Source organism: Xenopus laevis, chromosome 6L (genome assembly GCF_017654675.1).
Source record: "Xenopus laevis strain J_2021 chromosome 6L, Xenopus_laevis_v10.1, whole genome shotgun sequence".
Lineage (NCBI taxonomy): Eukaryota > Metazoa > Chordata > Amphibia > Anura > Pipidae > Xenopus > Xenopus laevis.
In genome coordinates, this window is record NC_054381.1 from 90,593,678 (window position 1) to 90,610,125 (window position 16,448).

General features: G+C 38.8%; 1 protein-coding gene and 1 long non-coding RNA gene across 4 annotated transcripts in view; one reads left to right on the plus strand and one right to left on the minus strand.

Moving 5' to 3' along the window:
* Positions 1-7,218: 7,218 nt before the first annotated feature.
* serpinb1.L (serpin family B member 1 L homeolog) overlaps positions 7,219-16,448 on the plus strand; it is a 28,633-nt gene continuing 19,403 nt past the window's right edge. Inside the window, exons 1-3 of one of the 3 annotated variants that reach the window (XM_018266688.2) lie at positions 7,219-7,378; positions 7,634-7,690; positions 10,658-10,832. In XM_018266688.2, coding sequence (XP_018122177.1) covers positions 7,350-7,378; positions 7,634-7,690; positions 10,658-10,832 — 261 coding nt within the window. In that variant the 5' untranslated portion in view covers positions 7,219-7,349. 3 annotated transcript variants of the gene reach the window in all.
* Positions 12,844-16,375, minus strand: LOC108716747. The gene is made up of 2 exons (XR_005961931.1): positions 16,330-16,375; positions 12,844-12,950 (listed from the first exon to the last, which is right to left on the minus strand). It is a non-coding gene; the product is annotated as an uncharacterized LOC108716747 (long non-coding RNA).

The following is a 16,448-nucleotide window of genomic DNA, read 5'->3' on the forward strand; positions in this document are numbered from 1 at the left end:
ATTCTCTTACCCCCACAGTCCTGCAGATATTGTTTTGTATTTCCCATGTCATAATAAAGTTCTATATTTGTACGAATTAGCAGTCAAATGGGAGAATTTAATAAAAACCTTAAACAGAAAAATTGCATCAATAAGAAAAAATTGTGAAAAACAATTGTGAAATTCATTTCATACACTGAGCACTGGTGCAAACTATAAAATTCCCACTCTTTCTCCCACTGTTGAATAAGGTCAAAACGTTTTTTCCAACGAAAGTGTCTTATGTTGCTTCTTTTTTTTTTTTAACACTTGATTAAATAACTGAAACCTTGTGTACTGTCTCGTTGTTTTGCATTTATATAATTGTGCTGCATGGTTCCATTGTACAGTGATCAGGGATCAGGTGGGAAATGGGGGGTGGCATATAAAGAATTGTAGTGGAGCAGAAGCTCCCATATCTCAGTGACTTGTAATGCTTAACTAAACCTACATTAAAAACAGAATTGTCAGTTAAAATCAGAATTCGATCTATAGAAGCTCACAGCCTGTGGCTTTGTACATTTATATAGTCATGGAACATGTCAGTCAGTTGTCATGACTTATGTTTTACAATATGTGTATCCAACATTATTCCATATTTGATATATGTGATACACTGGCATATTCTAGATGTATTCTTAAATCCTTATAGTAAATACTGGCCCTCATCTAAGGATTAGCTCATCAGTGCAGGTAACTGGGCAGTGTGAAATGCAAGCTCCTTATCAGCACTGTCATTTAATAGGTCATAGTCCAAATGCATGTAAAACCTTTTTACAACCCCGAATGATAGATGACTGGTTCAATAAAACCAAGGGTTTCATAACAGACTTTAACCTTCATACTCTCTCCTTATCTGATAAGTGAATGTAAATAAGTAAACAGGGAACACCATAAAGTTAATTAGCAACAGAAATGGAAACAGCTACATAAATAAATAAAACATAAGTTTGGTGCTGAATTAATGCAATACCAAACAAGAATAAGATGGATTGTTTGCAAATTGTTGTAAGATTAAGCCTTCTTACAAATAGGGAGAGTCCTTTGGTGGACTGCTGCCTAGGATCATGCAAACAGAATATTACTGAAAGTTAGTTATAGTTTAAATGCAATATTAACCTTGATATAATGATGATTTGTATCTGCACATATATTTGTAAACACCAATGATATAAATATGTAGCTGTCCAGTGGTATGTATAGACCTGCTCTGATATCTATGCCCCTAGCTATAGGCACTGTGCTCTGGTGGCATGTTCACATACACTAGGCCTGATATGGCCTCCTTCTTCTGCCCCTTTCCAGCTTTTCAATGGGGGTCATTGACCCTGGCAGTCAAAAAAACAGCCAAAATCATATTATTATTGTTACTTTTTATTACTTTTTGTTATATTTTTGCCTCCTATTCAGATTCCAGTCTCTCATTCAAACCGTTGTTTGGTTGCTGGTGTAATTTAGACGCTAGTAACCCGATAGGTGCTGAAATTCCAGCTGAGCTGCTGAACAAAAATAAAAATAAAAACACAAATAATAGAAATGATTTCACCCTCTACATCACACTATATTATCACAGTTTATATAGCAGTGACATTCTATGCAGGACTTCAGAAAGATCATTCTCATCAGTCTCTGTCCCAGTCAGCAGACTCAAAACTGAATTTGTACAAAACCGCATTGCTAATGAAAGAGTCACCATGTAGCCCGACTATATTGAAATGCAATAAAAGGTGCAAAGTTTTGTAACCAATCAGCAGTAAGCATTTACTGGCACCTGTTTCAAAGCAAACATTGGTTGCTATGGGTTATTACACCTAGGCAATATTACATATGGAGGCTCATGGGTCAAATTCAGTGGTGAATATGATAAAGCATTGTATGTGCTTTATAAATGTTATAGGGAAGCTGCAAAATAATTTTAAATATAATATTTAATAAAATAAACTAGCAAGGCATTCAGAGGGCAGCCATTGTTCATATACTACTACTTCCGAAGAGAAAGTACACAGGTTTGTCTGGGTTTGCCTTGTGTGCCATTACCCTAAAGGTTCTTGCAATTGCCCATTGGATTAGTAAATGAGCCTTTCCATATTCCAGGATCAATGTGTAAATACATATGGAGCCTACTTACTAATTACATTGTGTGCTTTCTATGGGAACATAAAAGTTCTCCCACAGGAGTGCATTTGTCAGATGAATGTTAATGTGTGTGTTTAGAAATAATGTCAATTGATTTTTCGTGTTCTCTTTAAAGAAGTGAACAATTAATTATGTGGTGGTGGTGTGCTGAGTTATTCACTTGGGAGGAGGAGGCATATGGATTTTAGGGTATGATTTGCTATGACCTAATAAACTTGTTTCGCATATGAGTGGAGTAATATCCCTGCAGTGGTCAACACTGGCTTCCATTATCGGCCCGAAACGAAAGGAGGAATCGGCACACAGGAACATAAGCAAAATGGAGTAAACCCCTTACGTGTTTATTACGTCAAATGATGGTGCATCATTTGATGTAATAAACACGTAAGGGGTTTACCTCATTTTGATTATGTTCCTGTGTGCCGATTCCTCCTTTCGTTTCGTTCCATTGGATTTCGGGGAGTGCCGTCTCCCTAGAGGACAGTGCACCAGGCAATCGAATAAGGAAGGCTAGTGTGTGCGCTCACACTGTTTCTACGAATATTCCATTATCGGCCCTCCATCATGTAGGCCATAACAATTCCAGCCCTCGGTACCACAGAAGTTGGACAGCACTAAGTTACAGGATATCTGCTAAATGTGTGCAAATATTTTTCATGAAGTAAACGGATTTTGATAAGAATTGTGTAATTCTTTTAGTCATGTTTATTACAACATTACAACAACCACTATAACAGCAAGTTTACAGTCTGGACAGGCTTACTGCTAAGGAATAGCATTAAGTAAATTTCTTTAACATAACAAAAGCCAAGAAGGCATCTTAGAATGACTGCCTTGTGCAGAAAAATAGGTTAACCCTTAAGTGGCATACAGAGGACACAGTTATGGGTATTACTGCTGGTAATTGGTGCTTAGTCAGACGGCACATAGGGTGCTATCTCTGCCAGTGTGAGAGTTGGCAGCATCACTCTTGGGGGTGGGGGGGGGTTCACTGAATTACTGAAACACATTGTGCACCAACTATAGGGTTGTTAGTTGTTCTAATGATGACAGTTAATTATCAGTAAGAGTTTATTCAGCCTGGATAGATGGACAAGAAATGGAAGATATTTCAAGGTAAAAACCCACAGCAACATTGCAACTTCTCATATCACGGATGCAAGAGCTACGTCCTTATTTACTGATGTCTATTTTGGGGGAAAGAAATAAGGTATAATAAGTAGTTACATGTGAGGTTGCAGTTGCATGTATTGGCTGCAATGATGTCATTGAAGCAAAGCGGCACAGTGACTTTGGTATAGCACCACTGTCACCAAAGGACCCTGGCAGTTTAGTCACACTGCATGTGTTAGGTCCTGATGTTCCTCAGCCTGACTTGTTCCCTGACATTTTGTCATTTTCAAGCACTTATTTCCTACTTTGGCCTGTAAGGCTCATGCCTGTGGTAGTGCAAATAGGCCCCTCATTCTGACAGTTTACAAAGTATATTTCTCTTAAAGCTGGATAGATAGCAGTGCATTGCATATAGGGGGGTAGAACAGCGGATTGTAAGCTATACATGACAGGGATATATTGTGCCTTAATAATAGTAGCCTGCATCAATAGTAGCAGTGTAAATCAATAAATGTCTCCTTACTTTTTTGTCACAAAATGCCATTTTAAAGTAATTGATAAAGCAATAACCCTAAGATTATTTCATCTGATAGTCGGATAAATGTAGTTCTTACATGCGATTCTCCTTCACTTCCTGTTTCATCACAATATCCGACGCGTCGCATGCATTTCGTTGCATGGCAACGTGTCGGCACCGAACGCATTGCGGAGTTCCTCCCTAAAAGTGAGTTATTGTTCTCCAACAGCCACTCTGTTTTGGTTTAATTGGGGATGTTTTTATGCCTTTTAAAAGTTGCTAAAACTAAAAATTAGCCAACTGCTATATGAATTTTATATGTGTCTTGTTTTAAAAGGATGAGCTGACAATACCAAAAGGCTCATGTATTAGTGCAGTATACAAATTGCAATTTTAGGGACATGTTGCCATGCTTTCACCTACAATGCAGTTTTTTCCCCACAATTCCAGCATAATTGTGCTTGCGACTTCACATATTGGGCACAATTGCAATGAAAATCTTCAGCGTTTGATAGTTGTCATTTCCGGTGCTCGGGGTCAAAATTATTTCTGCACCCAAATCAAGTTCACTGCATAAATTGATACAGACCACTGTAGGAACCCTGGGGCTATATGGGGTGCCGTTTGTCCCAAATACATTCTGTATACAAAACTATACCTAATACACAGAATGAATGTCTCTCATGTTATATAAGTATTTGTGACCATACACAGAGAAAAAAATATACAAAAGACTTATTTATATTAAAGAATGAAAACAAAACCTGGTTAGTGCACAAAAGGATGTCATTATATCACAAACTCCATTCTGTACATTTAACAAGCAATCTGTCGCACAAATGTATAACCTCCATGTAACGGACACACTTATGTGCAAAGTTACTTACAGAATGAATTATGTAAAAAAAACATAGACATAATATATAATAGTGTAACTAACTAGTGCTTGTCAAGCTAGATTTGACTGACAAAATAGATATCTGTGACAGAAAGCAAGATTTTATAGTACAGGATTCATTCTTTCCACAAAATGACAGTTTTGTTTCACAAAACAGATAAAATAACCATTCTGTGAAGCAACACTCTCAGTCACATTCCTGAACCAATAAGAACAAAGCTTATTGCCATATACAAACAAGATGAGAAGTGGCCAGCTCTGCTCCTCATGGCTAAGGCAAAGTATCTGGCCTGCTATAGAGGGCGCCCTCTAATGTCCCCTGTGCTGCATAGTAATAAACATGAACAAACCTTTCCTAAAAGTGCTGCTGTTAAACACTACAGGTTCATAAATGGAAGTTTTTACAAATGGCTGAGAAATATAATGCTGCAATATATAATATATAATGCAAAACTTATATAAATATGATCATTTTAGGTGATATGGCTATTCTTATTGTAGTAACCTGCTTGTGTGGCCATTTTGGTTAAGGGCATTCCTGCTGTTTTGCCATTATTTTATGACTCACTCCTGTTCCTCTTCCTGTCTAAACTGAGAGTAATTATGGGACAGGCCACACCCACCTGTGATGTTGTATTAAATGTACCAGAAGTTACTGTGCTTGTCTGGCTGCTTTGCCTGACTCTCAGAGTCAGTTATAAGTTTTGTATATGATAGTTAGACTCCAATGTCTCCTCCTAGCTGTAACCTTGCACCAATTAGCTTGTAGTAGTCTCTTAATAATGTGCTTAGCTATAGTTCAACTACTCCATAATAGCTTTAGCCATAGACTTGGGACTGATCATGTGCACACATTGGGGCTCATTTATCAACACTGGGCAAATTTGCCCATGGGCAGTTACCTATAGCAACCAATCAGCGATTAGCTTTTAAAAGCCAGCTGCAAGTAGAACAATGAATGCAGCAATCTGATTGGTTGCCATGGGTTACTGCCCATGGGCAAATGTGCCCAGTGTTGATAAATGACCCCCTTTTAAAGTGTGTTTAGTATGATGTGTTGGTTATATGAGCAGCCACTCCTGAGTACTGTGTGTAAACAAAAGGCTTCAGGACTTCAACTTCACCTCCTTTCGTGAATTTGGGTCTTTTCGCCGCTTCAGGACTTCAGCTTCGTCTTTTCGGCACTTCCGCATTCTGTAATATGCGAAATGGCCCCATGGCTTGGGCGCTCGTAAAGGGGACCCGGCTCTTTGAAAAATGCAGCACTTCTGGGCCCCCCTTCAGGCCCGGAACACTTGTCCCCCCTGCTGGCGGCCCTGGACATGCATGTGACATGGGCACAGTTGTGCTCTCTGCTCTAGTGTTGTGCCCCCCTCGACCCACTCTGATGTGAAAGGGTTAAGCACTGGGCAGGTAAGGGATGGCATCATTAGAGTCTTTTGTTATAAATAAATATAAAGCATTGTGCAGCTTGTTGCTTCTATATAAATAGATTATGATCCCCTAAAATTGCCCCTGCCTAAATGACCTCCTTTTGTTTACACACAGTACTCAGGAGTGGCTGCTCATATAACCTTCACATCATACTATACAGAATGCGTGGTCATACTTGCCAACATTTTGGAAGTAAAAAGGGACAAAAATTTTTTTGTCATGTAGCACGGCAAATTTTTTTGACCACACCCATTTTTGTGGCCACACCCTGTAATTACCATGTTCATTTTACAAAGTTTGACAAGCACTAGTTAGTTACACTATTATATATTATGTCCAACTTTGTTTTTACATAATTCATTCTGTAAGTAACTTTGCACATAAGTGTGTCCGTTACATGGAGGTTATACATTTGTGAGACAGATTGCTTGTTAAACTGTACAGAATGGAGTTTGTGATATAATGACATGCTTTTGTGCACTAACCAGATTTTGTTTTCATTCTTTAATAGAAATAAGTCTTTTGTATATTTTTTTTCTCTGTGTATGGTCACAAATACTTATATAACATGAGAGACATTCATTCTGTGTATTAGGGATAGTTTTGTATACAGAATGTATTTGGGACAAACGGCACCCCATAGGGCTACCACTAGCTTTGAGGTGGTGGCTGGTCCAGGGTTTCTGCAGTTTCTTCACTTGTATTTATATGCAGTTGAAGAAACAGCCTGGTGTGTCGGTAGCCTTAAAAGTATCATTGGAATTGCAGCAGGGGTTTGGGTATGTACATCCAGGCCCCATATTTCTACCAGTGAGCCCTGATATTTAGGCCTTTACACTTATATATGTATTCTATATACATGATAACAAACTAACATGAAGAACCTCCCAACAATTGAGCCACCAGAGAATCAATTAGGAGACTCAACATTTATGAGCTACACCCATTTTACACTCCCAGAACCACAGTTCAGTCAGTTAACAGTTTCAGGGGTATCCAGGGCAGATATTAGCATACATATCCATGTAGACAGTGCCCAGGTCTTATAGTTGCAAATAAGCAGTGGTATCAACTATGAGTCCTGCTGAGTATCCCATCAAACAGGTTCTTCCCTAATATCTAGTTTAATATAACCCCCTCAAAACCTTAAAGGAGAAACAAACCCTTCATTGCTATTGCAGCAGCATCTGTCTTTATTTTACTGCTGGTCCTGACTACTGAAACAATGCAGCAATGGAGAGCTTCAGTTACCTTCTTTACAGGTCTGTTAATTACAAAGTGTACAAGGCATTTTGGGAGGGGATCTGACTACTACTATCTTGTTTTAATGGTATACATAGACAAGAAGCTCACTGAAAGTTAACAGCAATGGACAGATGACATTCAATAGAAACCATATATTAGTTTTGTTATGCAAAATGTTAAGTTTCAGATTACTAAACCTTTTTTAAATAGAGTTGTATTCTAATCCACCTCTCCTTTTATTTTCACTCCCTAATATTCCTGTTTGCTTTTAGAAAGGGAGGAAATCTGTACGGCTGTGTGGGAAAGAAACAATGTGACACTGGTAACAAGTGAGTGCAGAACTATAAATAATGAGTAATAAAGAAACTCATATAATGCAAATACCTGTAAGGTTTGGAGAAATGAGTATTTGTTTTAATATGAACTGACTTGTTCAGGATTAAGCGCCTTTCCTGACCAAATCACAGACACACCCAATGATTTGTTTCTATTCTGTTTATCTTTGCTGTTTTACTGCTGTGACTCAGCTCTCAAGCCCTTCCCTCTCCTCACTGCTTCCAACAATTTTCATGAGCCTGTAACAGCTTCAGTTGGCCCCAGCCCACCCCTCTTAGGCATTCATCTGGAACCCTGCTACAAGCCACTGAGAAGATTAATACAGGGGTAAGATTATATTGGTAGCGGAGCCTGCATGAATGTTAAAGAGAGTGAGAGTAAAACTTATCAAGAGCAAGTAAACTGACTCTTACTGAATCTACTCTGGGTGTACTGGTTATATAGTAACTCACTGAAATAGTCCAACTGGGTTTAGTCATATGGTAGGTAGAAATAAAAAAAAAATACTTTTAGGCCACGTTATAATTATGCCACATGCTTTAATCATACCTGCACTGTTTAATTCTTTGCTATGGAAGAGGTACACATAAAGAGTATAATCACTTTCAATTCCCCATCGCTAACTCATTGCTAATATCTGCATCTTCTATGTACAGTATTTCATAGATGTCAGACTTTTCAAGTGAGGATACCATCTCTTCATGATGTGTCATACTGATGTTTTATTCATTATCTGCACTGCAAAAAACTTGTAGGGAGCAATATGTAGAAGGCCAAAATATATACAGGTTACTGCCAAAATAAAGGCAGTAAAACTCTGCAATATGGCAGTAAACTGGCTTTACATGTAAAACCAATATATGGGACCAGTAAGCTGGATGAGGTAATAGATACCAATAAATCACACAGAGACCAGAGTTAGGTGGATGATAGCTGTAGCATGTTTATTATCTATATGTATCTATATACTGACTCTTACATTTTAATAACTGTAAATGTTAACCCAGCCAGCCAGAATAACAAATCCTCCAGCCACCTTTTTTAACTCACTTGGCTCTGCCTTAAAACCTGAACTGGATCATCTTAATTTGTAATTATATAATATAACACAAAAAAACCTCCAAGCTGCTACAAAAACTTTATTTTTTCAAGACCAGTCCCCATCATATGAGCCCCTCGTCCCACAGGCTGAAAATTTATACCCTGCCAATGAACCCCATGTGACCTCTTTTAACCAACCCTGTTAGACAACATTACTTGCCTGCATAACAACTCATCTGATGCTTCACTTCTTATTGCAGCGCCTATCAGAGTCAGCTGTGCTATAATAATTTAACCCCTAAACACCCAGTACTGCAAATTGGGAAGAACTATAGATCAAAACACTGGAACGTCAAAAAAAAAATAAATGGTTCCCACAAATTGTTGTCAACATATGATACAAAAGTAAAATTATACCTTGCCATTGTGGAGGCTGAGAATTGCCACAGGTAAAACACTCAAATTGTGCAAATATCCTCATACTTGTTTTCACACATTTATCCTGCATGAAGATAGATTGAGGGAAACTATACCAAGGAAAGTCACTTGGGTATTTTAGAAATGCTACAGAATGTTTAGATGATTACATTTAGAATGTCCCTTATTTCCACAAGATGAAGCAGATATTTTACATTTTTCAAATTATCATTGTGTAACATAAACTCTTCTGTATCTGAAGGAATGACACATACAAGCTGGGAAAAAAATGGTTAGTTTAAAGAAATGAAGGAGGAGGAAAGTCATATCCCACTTGGGGGGTGCCAAATGTTAGGCACCCCAAGTGATTATATTTACTTACCTGACACCCCAAGTGGTTACCAACTTTCCTTTCCTTCTCCTCTAAGTTCTAATCTTCTTAAAAATCTTCTTTACATGTGAAGAAAGTGGAAGAAAGTACAGGTAAAAAACAAAATAATGATCCATTAGATCTTCATAATAGTCCTAGTTTTTGTGCTGGTGTGTATATAGGTGAATACTACTCTTTGAAGCCTCTAGGGGGCTATTTAATAAAAGGTACTAAGTTTGCCCAGGAGCAGTAACCCATAGCAACCAATCAGAAGATAGAATTTACTGGTCACCTGTTCAAAAGCAAAGATCCTATTGGTTACTGTGGGTTACTGCTCCTGGGCAAACTAAGTGCCTTTTATTACATATGGGGTAAGAATAGTCAGCAAGTTTACTTTTATTCCTACCATACAGTGTGCCCCAATACAGCACTCTTTTTGGCTAGAATGGGGTATAATTTAATTTGTGCTTGTCACATTGTGGGCTTGTGTTGCAGGTAGAAAAACATGGATGTATGGACTATGCTTTCCAAAGTGTAAAACTCAACTAACAGATTGGCTGATGGTAGGCACAGAGGGGATGTCAGTAGATTTGTGTAATCCAGGCTACCACAAAACAGTTTTTTCTAAGGAGCCCAGTAGACTTTAACTGTGAAAGTGCTTTTTACTTTGATCAATAAATAACTGAGAGCAGTAGAGAACTGACACTTCCGCTAACATTCACTGACTCACTGCCACACCCCATTTTTCAAGACTCTCACAGTTAAGGCGATAGAAACATTTGCTAATGCAATCATAACCCTACGGTCAGCTAACATTTCACAATAAATCCTCTCCAGCGTTGAAGTACATTTTAAAAATAAGCACAGTAAGTACATTTTAAAACTACAAGGTAAATATAAACAGATGTGAACTGCTAATTTACAATCTTGTACTGTACATTAAAATGGTATTATTGGTCACCTCAGATTTCCATGATTTGTATAAAGATCCTTGTACACTACTTATATACGGTGTTGGGACTCAATTCTTCATTTTAACAGTGGTTAGTATATATGCTGAATATCTGGAGAAAAACGTCCACGGGAACTAGATTTCTGTGAAAATAAAAGTCTTTCTTTTTTACTTTTCAAGGACAGAAATGGAGAATTTAAGCTCAGCCTGCACCCACTTCTGTTTTGATCTGTTCAAGAAGATAAATGAAAACAATTCAACTGGAAATCTCTTCTTCTCCCCTATAAGTTTATCAACTGCATTGGCTATGGTGTTTTTGGGGACGAAAGGTAAAACTGCAGAGCAAATGTCCAAGGTAAGTCAGATTGCTCTCTTAAAGTTTAACTAAAGTCAAAGATAAGTATACAATACGATACCAATTGTGGGGTACAAGGTAATGTAAGGGGCATCACATGGGTAAAACATTGGTAGTTACCAGCTTCTCACTTACATGTGATTTATGTAGCACAATCTGGACAGCTAAAGGTGCAACACACAAAGCTGGGCTTCTTTGCACCTGAGTGTATGGAACTCTGCATCTTGCAGAAGGTGCAACTTTGAAAACCGGCTCACAGCACAGGACAAGTATTGTTGAATGCAATTAGGTGCAGATGCTGTGTATGGGTAGGACTATATGGACGTTTTCGGCGCGATCCGACACGCTGCAACAAAACGCCGGCGTCAAATCGCATACGACGGAAATAAGTTAAGTGAATGCATTGTCAGATGGTGTTGTAGCGTTGATCCGACTCAACACGACTGTGGGATGCAGACGCTGAACGCTGCATCTGACAGTCGTGTCGGATCAACGCTGCGACTTCATCCGACATTTCCATTACTAACCTTATTTCTGTCACATGCGATTTGACGTCAGATCGCGCCTACCCTTAGATGCGTGGTGTTTTTAACGGGTGCTACTTTGTGCCCTTTTTGACCCAGTGCTGACATGGCAATAGTAAATGGGGTTCGTTTTGATACAAAGCTTTGCAAATCACTGTGAGACTTCCAAGGACAACAATCATATCACAGTGACGGACATCCCATGCCCATACTGTAAACAACTGTGTAACCATTTTAATGCATGGTCACTTATACACACTTCAGCAGTCTAAATCAGGACATAATCAATGTCCAAATGACAAATCAATGCTTTCAAAGGCCTCATCTTCAGCATTGACGAAACTGGGAATTATTATTAACTGTAGTAGTGATGAGCAAAAAATGTTGCCACGTACAGATTCACAAAAAACGTGTTTGTTTTTCGGATGGCAAAAATATCCACAAAACTGCATCATGCAGCTCGTATTGCGCTGAGCGACCAAAAAAATAAATAAAAATAACGCGTGACAAACGCAAACGATCTAAGCCGTCCTTCTGTCTTTGTAAGGACAAAAACATAAATATATGGTTTATTCATTTTAACCCTTTAAGTGCCAGCAGAATTTCACATTTTGGTTACGCGAAATGCCAGCCGTTTTTAAGCATTTTGTACTTGTTCAGATTAACAAGGTTTAATTGTAGGAAAACCTCCACGAAACTAGGAAAATTATATATTGTTTTTTTCGTTACAAATTGGGCTTCGACATGCAAGTGGAATTTTGTGACTTTTCAGGAGATTTAATGTATATTTTGGGTGAAATATGTAAAAAAAAAAAAAATTTGTTAAAAAATTGTGTATATCTTGAGTTTTTTTTCCACAGAAAAGTTAATTTTACATGAATTTTTTTTCTGTTTCTAAAAGCCCAGATCCTGCCAAGTCCAACGATACCAAATATGTATCAGTAACCCACTTTCTTTGTCCAGGAGTAACCCCCAAACTAAAACAGCAGTTTGTATAATTTTACACCAGAACAAAGTAGATAAGCACACGTGACAGTTAATGCTGCATAACTTATATGTAAATCTAACTTATCCCTTCATGTTTGGTATTTTTAAAAACTACAGACCTTCAGGTTTCTAGGGGTGGTGTAGTTTTCACTCAAAATTCAAACACATTTTACCAGTGCATCATGATATTTAGAGCTTTTTTGTTGCATTTTTAGTTTTTTTCTAAAATGCAAACTAAGACGCAGGAACAAATGTAAATCTGACAAAATAACACCGTTCTAAATGCTATAACTACAGACAATTTGAAAGACAAACTTCTCTTGAATAAAACGATACCCCATATGTATGGATACACATAGAGACGCAGCCCCCAAATACCCCAAAACAGGAGCAACGCATAAGGGCAATTGCAGTTGAAAATCTGGGGGCTGCGCTCTATGTGTACTACTTGCAGTTCTTCAGTCTAAACACCCCCAAACTGTGAAATAACCCCCACAAACCATATATGTCCGAAAAGTGCACTTCTTCAGCTATTCAAAGATGCGATTGTTGCTTTTCTACACGGAAAATTGTGGGCGCAGTCATTCGGAGAAGTCAGCGATTTGGTCTGAAATAAATGAAAAAAGAGTTCCAAAGTTAGATTTCTCCCTAAGTTTCCATGGCAACTAACAAAAACCTGCTCAATAACAATCTGCAGGTTCCCCTGAATAGAACGATACCCCATATGTATGGATAAACATAGAGACGCAGCCCCCAAACACCCTAAAACAGGAGCAACGCATAAGGGTAATTGCAGTTGAAAATCTGGGGGCTGCGCTCTATGTGTACTACTTTTAGTTTTTCAGTCTAAACACCCCCCAAGCTGTAAAATAACCCCTACAAACCATATATGTCCGAAAAGTACACTTCTTCACCTATTCAAAGATGCCATTCTTGCTTTTCTACATGGAGGATTGTGTCCGCAGTCGTTCGTAGAAGTCAGCGATTTGGTCTGAAATAAAGGAAAAAAGAGTTACAAAGTTCAATTTCTCCCTAAGTTTCCATGGCAACTAAAAAAAACCTGCTCAATGACAATCTGCAAGTTCTCCTGAATAGAACGATACCCCATATGTATGGATAAACATAGAGAGGCAGCCCCCAAACACCCTAAAACAGGAGCAACGCATAAGGGTAATTGCAGTTGAAAATCTGGGGGCTGCGCTCTATGTGTACTACTTTTAGTTTTTCAGTCTAAACACCCCCCAAACTGTAAAATAACCCCTACAAACCATATATGTCCGAAAAGTACACTTCTTCACCTATTCAAAGATGCCATTCTTGCTTTTCTACATGGAGGATTGTGTCCGCAGTCGTTCGTAGAAGTCAGCGATTTGGTCTGAAATAAAGGAAAAAAGAGTTACAAAGTTCAATTTCTCCCTAAATTTCCATGGCAACTAAAAAAAACCTGCTCAATGACAATCTGCAAGTTCTCCTGAATAGAACAATACCCCATATGTATGGATAAACATAGAGACGCAGCCCCCAAACACCCTAAAACAGGAGCAACACATAAAGGTAATTGCAGTTGAAAATCTGGGGGCTGCGCTCTATGTGTACTACTTGTAGTTTTTCAGTCTAAACACCCCCCAAACTGTAAAATAACCCCTACAAACCATATATGTCCAAAAAGTACACTTCTTCACCTATTCAAAGATGCCATTCTTGCTTTTCTACATGGAGGATTGGGTCCGCAGTCGTTCATAGAAGTCAGCGATTTGGTCTGAAATAAAGGAAAAAAGAGTTACAAAGTTCAATTTCTCCCTAAGTTTCCATGGCAACTAAAAAAAACCTGCTCAATGACAATCTGCAAGTTCTCCTGAATAGAACAATACCCCATATGTTTGGTTAAACATAGAGACGCAGCCGCCAAACACCCCAAAACAGGAGCAACGCATAAGGGCAATTGCAGTTGAAAATCTGGGGGCTGCGCTCTATGTGTACTACTTGTAGTTTTTCAGTCTAAACACCCCCCAAACTGTAAAATAACCCCTGCAAACCATATATGTCCGAAAAGTACACTTCTTCACCTATTCAAAGATGCCATTCTTGCTTTTCTACATGGAGGATTGGGTCCGCAGTCGTTCGTAGAAGTCAGCGATATGGTCTGAAATAAAGGAAAAAAGAATTACAAAGTTCGATTTCTCCCTAAGTTTCCATGGCAACTAAAAAAAACCTGCTCAATGACAATCTGCAAGTTCTCCTGAATAGAACAATACCCCATATGTATGGATAAACATAGAGACGCAGCCCCCAAACACCCCAAAACCGGAGCAACGCATAAGGCCAATTGCAGTTGAAAATCTGGGGGCTGCTCTCTATGTGCACTACTTGTAGTTTTTCAGTCTAAACACCCCCCAAACTGTAAAATAACCCCTACAAACCATATATGTCCGAAAAGTACACTTCTTCACCTATTCAAAGATGCCATTCTTGCTTTTCTACATGGAGGATTGGGTCCGCAGTCGTTCGTAGAAGTCAGCGATTTGGTCTGAAATAAAGGAAAAAAGAGTTACAAAGTTCGATTTCTCCCTAAGTTTCCATGGCAACTAAAAAAAACCTGCTCAATGACAATCTGCAAGTTCTCCTGAATAGAACAATACCCCATATGTATGGATAAACATAGAGACGCAGCACCCAAACACCCCAAAACAGGAGCAACGCATAAGGGCAATTGCAGTTGAAAATCTGGGGGCAGCGCTCTATGTGTACTACTTGTAGTTTTTCAGTCTAAACACCCCCCAAACTGTAAAATAACCCCTACAAACCATATATGTCTGAAAAGTACACTTCTTCACCTATTCAAAGATGCCAGTCTTGCTTTTCTACATGGAGGATTGGGTCCGCAGTCGTTCGTAGAAGTCAGCGATTTGGTCTGAAATAAAGGAAAAAAGAGTTACAAAGTTCAATTTCTCCCTAAGTTTCCATGGCAACTAAAAAAAACCTGCTCAATGACAATCTGCAAGTTCTCCTGAATAGAACAATACCCCATATGTATGGATAAACATAGAGACGCAGCCCCCAAACACCCCAAAACAGGAGCAACGCATAAGGCCAATTGCAGTTGAAAATCTGGGGGCTGCGCTCTATGTGTACTACTTGTAGTTTTTCAGTCTAAACACCCCCCAAACTGTAAAATAACCCCTACAAACCATATATGTCCGAAAAGTACACTTCTTCACCTATTCAAAGATGCCAGTCTTGCTTTTCTACATGGAGGATTGGGTCCGCAGTCGTTCGTAGAAGTCAGCGATTTGGTCTGAAATAAAGGAAAAAAGAGTTACAAAGTTCAATTTCTCCCTAAGTTTCCATGGCAACTAAAAAAAACCTGCTCAATGACAATCTGCAAGTTCTCCTGAATAGAACAATACCCCATATGTATGGATAAACATAGAGACGCAGCCCCCAAACACCCCAAAACAGGAGCAACGCATAAGGCCAATTGCAGTTGAAAATCTGGGGGCTGCGCTCTATGTGTACTACTTGTAGTTTTTCAGTCTAAACACCCCCCAAACTGTAAAATAACCCCTGCAAACCATATATGTCCGAAAAGTACACTTCTTCACCTATTCAAAGATGCCATTCTTGCTTTTCTACATGGAGGATTGGGTCCGCAGTCGTTCGTAGAAGTCAGCAGTTTGGTCTGAAATAAAGGAAAAAAGAGTTACAAAGTTCGATTTCTCCCTAAGTTTCCATGGCAACTAAAAAAAACCTGCTCAATGACAATCTGCAAGTTCCCCTGAATAGAACAATACCCCATATGTATGGATAAACATAGAGACGTAGCCCCCAAACACCCCAAAACAGGAGCAACGCATAAGGGCAATTGCAGTTGAAAATCTGGGGGCTGCTCTCTATGTGTACTACTTGCAGTTTTTCAGTCTAAACACCCCCCAAACTGTGAAATAACCCCCACAAACCATATATGTCCGAAAAGTACACTTCTTCACCTATTCAAAGATGCCATTCTTGCTTTTCTACATGGAGGATTGTGTCTGCAGTCGTTCGTAGAAGTCAGCGATTTGGTCTGAAATAAAGGATAAGAGAGTTAAAAAGTTCGATTTCTCCC